At 47.0% G+C, this 12,005-nt stretch overlaps 1 protein-coding gene across 1 annotated transcript; it reads left to right on the plus strand.

The window, feature by feature from the left end:
• Positions 1-3,495: 3,495 nt before the first annotated feature.
• Positions 3,496-11,557, plus strand: def6b (DEF6 guanine nucleotide exchange factor b). Its single transcript, XM_028998653.1, has 11 exons — positions 3,496-3,693; positions 5,448-5,588; positions 5,687-5,872; positions 6,430-6,654; positions 6,757-6,903; positions 7,721-7,829; positions 7,920-8,218; positions 9,285-9,451; positions 10,631-10,829; positions 10,913-11,003; positions 11,190-11,557. The coding sequence occupies exons 1-11, from the start codon at positions 3,598-3,600 to the stop codon at positions 11,402-11,404; spliced, it is 1,875 nt and encodes a 624-aa protein (XP_028854486.1). The 5' UTR covers positions 3,496-3,597; the 3' UTR covers positions 11,405-11,557.
• The last annotated feature ends 448 nt before the right edge of the window (positions 11,558-12,005 follow it).

A 12,005-nucleotide genomic window follows, 5' to 3' on the forward strand; every position in this document is an offset into this window, starting at 1 on the left:
AATTAGTTTAACCATTAGACTGTAAATATTAAAAATAAAATAAAATAAAATAAAATAAAAATGACCCAGGCTTCATGGTCCATCATTTACACAGACACACACACACACACATATAAATCTCAGCATTATTGTCATTTGTTTAAATTATGAAATCATTCATATAAATTATAAAACCATTTTTTATCTGCGTGCTCAGGGCGCACTGGTCTTTCATCCTTCAGCCCAGTCAGACTGGAGCTTTCAAGCCGCAGAGCAGCAGGCAAGTCGAGACGCCTCCACTGCTTGAGCTGAAGTGGTCGGGCAGACGCGGCGGAGGGAGATTGTGTTGCTGCCGCCGTCGTTTCAAGCTGACATCAAACGGACGTGGAACTTTAAACACACATCAAACGTCACTCGTCGCAGGGTGTCATCACGCGCGGAATTAAGCGCCCGGCCGCCCCGACTCATACCTCAGCGAGGCTCGCTCACAGCGTCGGTCATGGGTTCCCGTCCATGCTGCAAATGAGCAGAATTAATTAAAAAAAACTAACTAAATTAAAAACCAAAGAGTTAAAAACCTCCTCTTCATTACTGAATAGTTTAATTTGATGTGTGACACAAGCAGTCGCCTGGTCACCTTTAACCCCAGCCAGGATGTTCAGGCCATGGCCCCGTTTGTGACGATGCTCCCTCCGTCTGTCAACGTTGGCGGATGTGAGTGAATCTGAATGACGCCCCCCAGCCGTCTCCATCACTAGTCCAGAGCGTTCCTTCTTCCAGCCGCCTCTGGCGCAGGACATGACTTTGCTGCCCAGGGCGGGTGGTGAGGTCACCATCTTGGTTTGTTGCTGTAAGAACTCTTTGGCGGTTTTTGGAAGGAGGGAGCCAAGAAAAACACGTACGAGCCCTGAAGCGAGTGCAGCTCCTCCGGCTGGGTGGTGGCGTGCCAGTTTGGTGGTGTTCTGGGGATGATGCGGTTGTGATTGGTGCAGGTGGGTGTGGCTGAATAACACACACCAGGTGACCACAGTTTGACATCACGGCATCATCAAAATGTCCCTGAGAGCTTTTTATTTCTGTTTTTGCGTACCTCTCTGGTGAGTCCCACACACACACGCACCTCTCCTTTCCTCCTGTCTGTCATAGGCTGAAGGACCTGGGTGTCGACAACCATCTGGACATCTCAGCACCTCAAATGTAGCTACAGTAGACGAGAAAAGACAGTGTGTCCAGGAGGTTAGATCATCCTGTTGTGACTCTGACAAAGTGCAGACAGAACGTATCCCTCAGCATTCAACATCTATCCTCACCGTACCACAACTTCCTCTGCAGACACGCACGCACACACCCCACAGGCCTGCAAACAAACATTTACGTTCACGGAATTTTTGTGTGACAGGATTTCGTCTCGGTTCTGACAGATCGCCACCATGATGATTTTCTCGGTGTAGAGGTGGGACGTTGGGCCTCTTTAGGCCAGACACCGGCGTCGATGAATCGGCTCGGGGCACGCGGTGCTCAGAAAGGGCCCGGGAAGTGTGAGGAGGTCTGTGGCGCTCGGCGGCTGCGGGGAGACGCGTGTCCTTCGGTCTCGGCGTTTCCCAGGAAAAGCTGCCGCCTCTTCTGTAATTAAGCAGCCAGACCACAGCCTGTCTGATCTGCAGCCGCCACGCGTGTTTGCAGGAGATTATATCAGGAAATGTGTGTTTGCATTAGAGTGAATGTCTGTGTGTGTCTGTGCAACTTGATTTGCTGTGGTCTCCATTATACGTCCAGACTCTTCTAGACCTAAAACCACACTGGAAGGGTTGCCGTTTCCTCTCGATTTACTTCTGTCATGTGCAAAAACTGATACACCAGTGGGTCTATGTGAGTTTATATGTAATGCCATGATCCGGACTGGCAGGGGTTTCATGTTGTCTTAAATGTTTTCTGCTTAATTAGACTTGGACATTTGTCCATGTTGGTCCTGTCCTTCGGCAATTTTAATGTCTTGTGTTGTACAGCACTTTGGTCAACTTCATTGAAAAAAAAAAAAGTAAAAAAAAAAGGTGGAGTGATTGTCACATGTGATACACAGCAGCACAGCACACAGTGCACACAGTGAAATTTGTCCTCTGCATTTATCCCATCCCCCTGAGTGAGCAGTGGGCAGCCATGACAGGCGCCCGGGGAGCAGTGTGTGGGGACGGTGCTTTGCTCGGTGGCACCTCAGTGGCTCCTTGGCGGATCGGGATTCGAACCAGCAACCTTCTGATTACGGGGCCGCTTCCTTAACCACTAGGCAACCACTGCCCCTTGTGTCCCTGAACAAGACACTTTTCCTTGAGTGTCTCCAGGGGGGGACTGTCCCTCTAACTACTGATTGTATGGCGCTCTGGATAAGGGTCTACGATAAATACCGTAAATGTAAATGTATGGGTGGTAGTAGCCTAGTGGGTAACACACTTGCCTATGAACCAGAAGACCCAGGTTCAAACCCTTCTTACTACCATCGTGTCCCTGAGCAAGACACTTAACCCTGAGTGTCTCCAGGGGGGACTGTCCCTGTAACTACTGATTGTAAGTCGCTCTGGATAAGGGCGTCTGATAAATGCCATAAATGTAAATATAAATGTATGTGCAGAAAAATTAATAGTCAAGTAAAGCAAATCACTTCAGTACAGTAACAAAGTATTTTTATTTCAATAATTCACGTCCCAGCTCATTTCCTGAGTGGAAGACATTGAGGATTTGAAGAAATCTAGATTGAAATGTGTATACAGAGTAGTCAAGTCAAGTCAAGTCAACTTTATTGTCAATTCTGCCACATGTACAGGACATGCAGAGAATTGAAATTACGTTACTCTCTGACCCATAAAAGTAACATTAAATACAAAAACAGTAACAGTAACGAATACAGAGTATAAATACAATTTAAAAAGAAAGGCACAATATACAATTTTAAAAACACCATATACAAATAAGGGCACATGGTGGAGAGTGCAACATCAGGAGAGTGCAAAAACCAATAGTGCAACAGAGTTTTAAGTTTAAAGTGACGAAGTGAAAGTGAGGTAGATGGCAGACCAGAGCTGCACAGAGTGACTGGTGCATGGTCAGTTTGTGTGATTTAGAGTTCAGAAAGTTTGTGGAGCAGAAGAGGGGAGTGAGGGGAGTGGGGGCAGAGCCGGGAGGGAGTTGAGTTTCCTGACCGCCTGATGGGTGAAGCTGTCCTTCAGTCTGCTGGTCCTGGCCTGGAGACTCCGCAGTCTCCTCCCTGATGGCAGCAGGCTGAAGAAGGTTTGCATTGGGTGGGTGGGATCAGCTGCTATGCCGAGGGCTTTCTTGGTGATGCCGAGGGCTTTCTTGGTAAGAACAATGAAAAGAATCAGGGAATGCAGAATAAAACAGGCAACTGTACCCACACATTCACCTGCCAGCCAAACCCCAACATTTCTGGGGCCAGAGCCACGCACTCTGCTCACAGACAGGGGGCAGCAGAACGCAGCCCGGGGCCACACAGGATGTGTGGTTTTCGCTGAAGCAGGCAGGTCGCCGGGGACGGGCGGCAGTAGAGAAAACACAAACAATGAAAAGCGAAATCCACTGACCTCCTGTCTGTCTTCCTCGGGCGTCATGGAGCTGCGGGCCGAGCTGCTGAAGTCCATCTGGCACGCCTTCACGTCACTGGACGTGGGGGACAGCGGGAAGGTGTCCAAGTCCCAGCTGAAGGTGAGGGAGGGTCAGGGTGGCAACCTGAAATAACTGAGCAGCCTGATAGCTGTGATGTGTGTGTCGAATGCTTAACTCCAAATGCTTAACCACGACCTAATTTGACATAGCTGTTGTCTTTTATTTATTTCGAATTGTCTGTGTGTTGGGGCATCAGTAGTTTTGTGCCGGTGTTTGTTTTCATTTGAAAGGTTGGGTGTGTTGCCAGATTCGTCTTCGAGCCGATTGGTTGATGTGAGCGCTGCCTCGACAGGATGCGGAGCCTCAAAACCTCAAAAAAAGAGCTGAAACTGAAACCCCGCGATAACGTGGTACCAAACAGCGCCATGCAGGAGTTCTGTCGTCGCGCCGCTCCTTTACTGTCATATGAGAGGTGGACTTTCACCAGGCCGTGAATTACTGTGTACAAATCTTCAGAGCTCTGCATGTTTTACAAGAAATGTTGTGTAATTCTGACAATTAGAAAAGCAAATGATGCATTTGTGGAACAAAAAAGATTCAATCAATCAATTTCTTTTCACACGTTACTGGAAAACCCTACAGATTGAACGTATGTAAATGAAAATGATGAAAAGAAAAAACAGTCAACTCCCTGCTCGACAGCCAAGACCAACAGGCTTATCCGGGTCACGCTGCGGGGTTTATTGGTTTATAGGCCATTCCAAGCCTCAAGCCCTGATCCAGGGGTCTGACCAGTTCAGTGGAGTAAATACTGCAATACTGACTTACAATCAGTAGTTACAGGGACAGTCCCCCTGGAGCAACTTAAGGTTAAGTGTCTTGCTCAGGGACACAATGGTAGTTAGCAGGATTCGAACCTGGGTCTTCCGGTCCATCAACACGCTTGATTTAAAGTGCTGGTAATCTGCATGTTGGTGTTGGTAGTGGGCGCGGTCACCTTTGCGATGTTCACTGACATACCCTGTGTGCATGGGGCATTAGGAGTTCGGAGGACAGATAGAGACGGAGGAGAAAGGGAGGAGATGGGCGTGTCACGTGTAGACAGGATCTGGAAGTATGCTGGATGAAAGCCTCCCTACGAAAACCAAGAACAATGGCTGCGTGGGAAGTCCGTTCCTCCTCACCAAGATACTTTTTTAGTCTGTTTACGTCTGTGGATCCAGGTACCAATGCTGTTACTTTACGTGGACATGTGTAGATGTCTTGGTTATTGTTGGTTCCCAAGACAGCTTAACCTTTATATTTACTGCATTCATTACATTGCATAGCATTACATACATCATCTCCATTTACGGCATTTATCAGACGGCCGTATCCAGAGCGACTTACAATCAGTAGTTACAGGGACAGTCCCCCCCAGGAGCAACTTAGGGTTAAGGGACACAATGGAAGAAAGTGGGATTTGAACCTGGGTCTTCTGGTTCATTGGCGAGTGTGTTACCCACTAGGCTACTACCACCCCTTAGCATGACAAATTAGAAATTGCAAATAATCAGGATATTTAATATCCCGTAAATAAAAAGGATTCACAGTACAGAGAAGTACCTTCATTTACTTGGTTGTTGCTGAAGGTTTAGAGGTTTCATTTTTAAATGACATGGTCTGTTATTTGGAATATTTTTATTCCAGTGAATGTTTTTGGGCTTCGTGCAAATTTACTTGCCCATGGCATGTTCTACATTACGTTTAACAGATCAGTTAATTAATATACTCTGTTTACCCATAAATGTCAGACTGACACCTGTAACAAGTCAGGTGCTATTGGACAAATTGTCTTCTGCTGCTGTCCTCAGGTCCTGTCCCACAATCTGTTCACCGCACTGAACATCACACATGACAGCCAGACTCTGGAGTCCCATTTCCGAGACGATGACGATGGTCCAGTCTCCAGCCAGGGCTACATGCCCTACCTCAACAAATACATCCTGGACAAGGTGCCGAGATCAGGGTCACATCCACGTGCTCAGTGGTGACGTGTGAGTTTTGAGTGTGAATGAATCAGTATGTGCATTGTTCCAAATGTTCTCCAAAGGCTGTGCAGGGGACCTTCAACAAGGAAAACGTTGACATGCTCTGCTGGACGCTTAGTTCAAAAAAGAACTACCACCCTGAGAGGCACGGCTCCAGCGCCCTGTCCAAAGAGGACGCCTTCCGCCTCTGGTGCCTATTCAACTTCCTGTCTGAGGACAGGTACCCTCTCGTTTTAGTTCCTGAAGAGGTGAGCGCCCGGTTTTCCTCCAGTCCTGTCCTCTTTCTGTTCGATAACTTTGCCGTTCAAAATGTGTCACACAAATATTTTTATTTTTTTATTATAAATGTCTACTGTTATTGTTAATCTACACTAATAAGCCGCGACCAAAAAAAGAAAGAAACACATCCCAAGTGTTGTGCCACCAAATCTGACCTCCAAAAGACCTCTGAAAGTTTTTTGTAGTATTTTTTGTAGTTTTTTGGCAAGCTGTTGGTCTAGTTGCCCATTGTTGCAGCTTCCAGTGGAAGACATGGACATCATGGTTGCTCTGACCTGCACACCGTTCTATCATCACCAGTGCTTGGACTCATGATCTTGGCACCATCATTAAAAACTTCTGATCGGTACCAGTCACTTTACCAGGAACGGCCCACAGAAGCTCTGACCCAGTCATCTGGCTTCATAATCAACATCACTCAGATCTTTACAGTCCCTGACAGCAAACATTGCATCCAGATCATTCATTTTCTTCAACTCAGTTCAGTTGGTGAGACGTATTTTTTTTCATGTTGTTCTTCATTTAGGTGGAATATCTCCTGAAGAAGATCTGCTCTGCTATGAGTGTGGAACCCAACTTGGTTGATCTGGAGGATTACATCTCTCATAACTCCATGCAAAGTGGAGTCATGGTGTGGTCCTTTCTTGATGTGATGAATTCGGGCATTTTGATGAGAGGTGTTGACAGGGAATCCATCACGATGGCAATTGAAGAGGTCTACCTGGAAATAGTTGGGAACACCCTGAAAGAGGTGAAGCGGGAATCCTGTGGTTCAGTGGTGCTTTAGGAACGTGGTGGTTACCATACTGTCTTCTGTGATTCTGTGTTTTGGGGGGACGTGCATGGCATTTAGGGGTACCTGTGGAAGAAAGGTCACCTGCGGAGGAACTGGACGGAACGCTGGTTCTCCCTCAGACTCAGCACACTGAGCTACTACACCAGCGAGGACCGGAAGGAGTGCAAGGGCATCATCGAGCTGGACCAGAACTGCTGTGTGGAGGTACAGAACCATGAGGACTTATAGTTGGTCTTTGCGTCAAGCTGTCATTTTAGTCTTTATTAGTCTTAGTCACGTCCAGACTCATTTTTGTCTAGTCAAGTTTTAGTCAACAAAAAGTCTGAGCATTTTAGTTTAGTCAGAATTATCCATGACTATTTTAGTCTAATTTTAATTCATGAAACTATTAGTAACTTTAATTTTAGTTTCTTTTTTTTTAAGTAATGGAATTCTATTTAACCCAGTCATTAAAGTACAACTACCTAGTAGAATAGTCAAAAACCTAATTGTCTCGTAAACAAAACCATTTCAATTAAATCAACATTATCTTATTATTATATTATTGTTGTGTTATTGACTGAAGAATACACTAAATCCATGTAAATCCATGTAAATACAATGTAAATGTACATTCCAGCGGCCGCAATTCTCCCCGTGTTTTTCATTGTAAAGAAATAGCCATCTGCTAACTCACCACCATATATCTATGACCCAGTATTCTATTCCATGCCGCAAATGCGCATCTAGGAAGTGACGTCACCTGTGAGACCAGATGGGAGACACAGAAAAAATGAAAGGAAATAGCGTCTCGTTTTTGTCAATGAAAATTAAGAGACATTTTAATATGGTTTTATTTTGCAAACCACGTTTAGTCCAAATATTTCGTTATAATTATTGACACATGACCAGTATTTTCGTCACCTTATAAAGGTTAATTGATGAAGTTTTCTGTCAAAAAAGTCGAAAGCAACACTATGAGGAGACTTCCGTCCTCTCCCCGGAAACATTTGACGGGTTGACGGTGGACTGTGATTGACAGGTTCTGGCTGATAAGGAGGGGAAGAGGTGCATGCTCTGTGTCAAGACCTTGTCCAAGACCTACGAGATGAGCGCCCCCGACACCAAACAGAGGCAGGAGTGGACCACAGGTCAGAACTGCATTTCCCACAATGCACTGCACTGCAACACAGCCTGTTTGTTCAAATGATGAACCTGTTGTTTCTTTCCTTCCTGAACAGCGATCCAGACGGCAATCCGGCTGCGGGTGGAGGGGAAAACGTCGCTGCACCGGGAGCTGAAGCTGCGCCGGCGCGAGCAGAGGGAGGAGCGTGAGAGGAGGCGTGCCCTGAAGGAGGAGGAGCTACAGCGGCTGCGCCAGGTGCAGCAGGAGCGGGAGCAGCACCTGGCTGAGCTGGAGCTCCTGCATGAGGCGCAGAGGCAGGCCCAGATCAGTCTGGAGCAGGAGGAGGAGAAGAGGCGCCGTCACCACCAGCAGCTGCAGAAGGCCTTGCAGGAGCAGCTCAGGGAGGCCGAGGAGGTGAGAGACGGGAGGCTGCGTTCAACTTTTTACATCGGAAATCGTGGTGCTGCTGCCAGTATTGTGTATATTTCATGTCTTCACATATTCTGACCTTTCACCCAGATATACAGTGAACTCCCTGTGAACTTGGTGAAGCTTTTCCTGCACTTGTCCTGTAAACTCAAAAGACCCTTTAGAGGCAGAACTTAAAGTGAACGTGAAGTGATTCTCATTACGATGCACAGCAAGCACAGCACACATTGACACAATGAAACGTGTCCTCTGCATTTAACCAGCAGTGGGCAGCCATACATTTACATTTACAGCATTTACCAGACGCCCTTATGCAGAGCGACTTACAATCAGTAGTTACAGGGACAGTCCCCCCCTGGAGACACTCAGGGTTAAGTGTCTTGCTCAGGGACACAATGGTAGTAAGTGGGACTTGAACCTGGGTCTTGTAATTTATAGGCGAGTGTTTTACCCACTAGGCTTCTATAACCCTTGGCAGGGGAGCCATGACAGGGGAGCAGTGTGTGGGGATGGTACCATGATCAAGGGGACCTCAGTGGCACCTTGGCAGCTCAGGAAATGAACCCGCAACACCGCCGAAGACTGACCAGGACCCAGCACGGCCTGATAATGGGGGATAAGATAATCGAAGATAAGATAATGGGGAAGGTTTAGGGTGCCCTTGACAGCTGTAACCTAAAAGATGGTCTCAAGATAATTTATGGACATTCACAACCAGAAAAAACGTTATTACAGCAACTTAGGTATACGTTGCTATACAGGCGATTAGGTGTACGTACACTTCTTTTTTGGTCAGATTTCACATTCGTATCCATGAGCAGTAAGGGCCTGTTTGGGCGTCTACTTTTTTGGTCATCGGTCACATATTGACTGCAAACCCAACAAGTGTTTAGGACAAATCAACTGTTTGGACGTTTGGGGACATGTCCATTGCAGGGTGTTCCTGTGCTAAATCAGATTGTATTCGAGGTCCATGTTTGGCCAAGAGGCTAGCACTGCACCCAGAGGACCAACACTGCTTGTCTGAATCGGTTACTCTCCACGACACCAGGCGCGTGCCAGCATGGCTGCAGAGATGGTGGTGAAGGAGGCGGAGGCTGAGCGGCAGCGCAGGAGGATCCAGGAACTGGAGGACATGCAGCGGCACATGGAGGAGGCGCTGCTGCTGGAGATCAAGGCCAGAAAGGACGAGGAGGCCTGCCGCTACGCACAGGCCAGGTACACACACACACACACACACACACACACATACTAGCAGTGTGAAAGGGCAGATTATTCCAGAGGATATTAGCAGTTGTGACAAAAATCAAAACATTCTTCGATCAAACAAAAGCCTGGGTACTTGTGTTAAGAGGTACCAGACCTTCTCAAGTTCTTTACCCAATTTAAAGAGTAAAAAGTGTAGGCTAACACAGTTATCTGGCAGTATAAAAACAATAAGTAGCCCAACTGGATCTCATAAAAGAAAAAAAGTGAAGTAATTGTCACTGATACAGTGTGTGGGGACGGTGCTTTGCTCAGTGGCACCTCAGTGGCACCTCGGCAGATCGGGATTCAAACCGGCAGCCTTCTGATTATGGGGCCGCTTCCTTAACCGCTAGGCCACCACCGCCCCATCATGTCGTATGAATAAAATTGTAGAAGAAGATAATCTTCGATAAACATCGGAAATAAGAAAGTATTAAATCTCTGGATATTTGGAGTCAAACACTTTTTTTTTTAAACATTTACAGCATTTATCAGACTCCCTTATCCAGAGCGTCTTACAGTCAGTAGTTACAGGGACAGTCTCCCCCTGGAGACACTCAGGGTTAAGTGTCTTGCTCAGGGACACGATGGTAGTAAGTGGGATTTGAACCTGGGTCTTCTGGTCCATAGACGAGTATGTTACCCACTAGGCTACTACCACCCTGGTACCACCCTACTACACCCCGGCTGATTGGTTGTTGCGTCTTTGTAAACAGTGAGCACAGAAATGACGAATAAAAAAAAAAATACAGATGCAGTTCTAACCAAAAAACTTATTTCAGTACAAGTAAGTAAATGAGTAATAAATAAATGAATCACACGTTATTCCACACCGTAGCAGCGTAGTCATCTACAACAGCTTCTGGAGACCTCTCCTCCCACCACTAGGTCGGACCTGAAACCTCGACCAGGCTAGAGCGATACGAGGCCATGTATTGGTCCCCAAATCGCCACGGCAGCAGAGGCAGTGGAGCAGCATTCGTTTCCCTCCATCTTCTGCTCGTCTGAGGGACCTGAAGGCTTCCTGTCGCGCTGCGGTTTTCGTGTGCACGTTACAGCGCTGCAGAGCATTTCGCACGTGGATTTTGCAAGCGTCTTGGTTGGCCATCACACTGGCGCTGATTGCGGTTTTTTTTGCCACGCTTTCAGGCTGCTGGCGGAGGAAGAGGAGAAGATGAAGGCCTTGCTGGCCCTGCAGGAGGAGCAGGAGGAGTTCATCCTGCGCACCCAGCGGGAGAAGCAGGAGCTCAGGCAGGAGATGGCGAGCAAGACCCAGGCCCTGGAGGAGGCCCAGCAGCAGCTGGAGGAGGTGCGCGCCAGCCGCCACAGAGTGGACCAGGACATTGCGGTGAGCGGAACTCCACAGGCCTCCCCCTGTCGTTTCTCGCGTGCCACCTTCGACTGAGAAATGTCGCTTTCGACCTGCCACAGGCCGCCCAGAGGAAGCTGCGCCAGGCGAGCACCAGCGTCAAGCACTGGAACGTGCAGATGAACAGGCTCATGCACCCCATAGGGCCTGGAGGTGCGTCTGGAGCGGCGGATTTTCCAGACGTTATAATAGATAACCACCTGAGTGGAGTGCGGCTCTGCGGAATTAGTCTCAGTTTCATAATTCAAGTACATCGTCCTAGAGCGGACACTAAAGTCTCACAACGCTTTGTGTGTTTCATTTCATCATAATCAAGACTTTATTTTAATTGTCTCACAGACAGGAGGACGTCTCTGGGGAACATCTCCTTTCCGACAGGGCGATCTTCATCTGTGAAGGAGGGGGGACAGTGTCCCTCGCCGAAACAAGGTGAGGTTAACAGGCAGAATAGCTGGTCAGGTCAGGGCCATGCTGGACATGCGGATGGGGACAGGCCTCAGGAGGATGAGGGACGTTCCACGCAGGCCCCCAACGGGAACATGGAATCTCTCTGAACGTCCGGAACGACAAGAAATTTACCGAATTCATTAAGCTATTCAAACTAACATTTTTGCCAGTTGATTAAGACAACTGTGTCCTTCTGAAATGATAAAAGCTTAAGCAAACGACTGTAAAATTTACATTTTTAAATAAATTCTGTTAACAGGTGTTGTGTAGTGTGGCTTGGAACAAATGAGGCAAAACCACTGAAAGAAGAAACCACTCTACTTTAGCTTATGTGAGCTTCGTTTCCTGTTTCCTGTCCAATGAAAAAAAGAGAAGCTTGCTTTTCAGGCCCCAGTACATCCTAATAAAATATGCACTGCACTGCAACAGTATGATCAAACGGTGATATTAAAGACATTTCCTTCTGAATCATCTGGTATACAGTACAGGCCAAAAGTTTGGACACACCTTCTCATTCAATGTGTTTTCTTTATTTTCATGACCATTTACGTTGGTAGATTCGCACTGAAGGTATCAAAACAATGAATGAACACATGTGGAGTTTTGTACTTAACAAAAAAAGGTGAAATAACTGAAAACATATCCACCCTTTGCTCTGATTACTGCTTAGCACACTCTTGGCATTCTCTCAAGAGGTCATCACTTGAA

This window comes from Denticeps clupeoides, chromosome 12 (genome assembly GCF_900700375.1).
Source record: "Denticeps clupeoides chromosome 12, fDenClu1.1, whole genome shotgun sequence".
Lineage (NCBI taxonomy): Eukaryota > Metazoa > Chordata > Actinopteri > Clupeiformes > Denticipitidae > Denticeps > Denticeps clupeoides.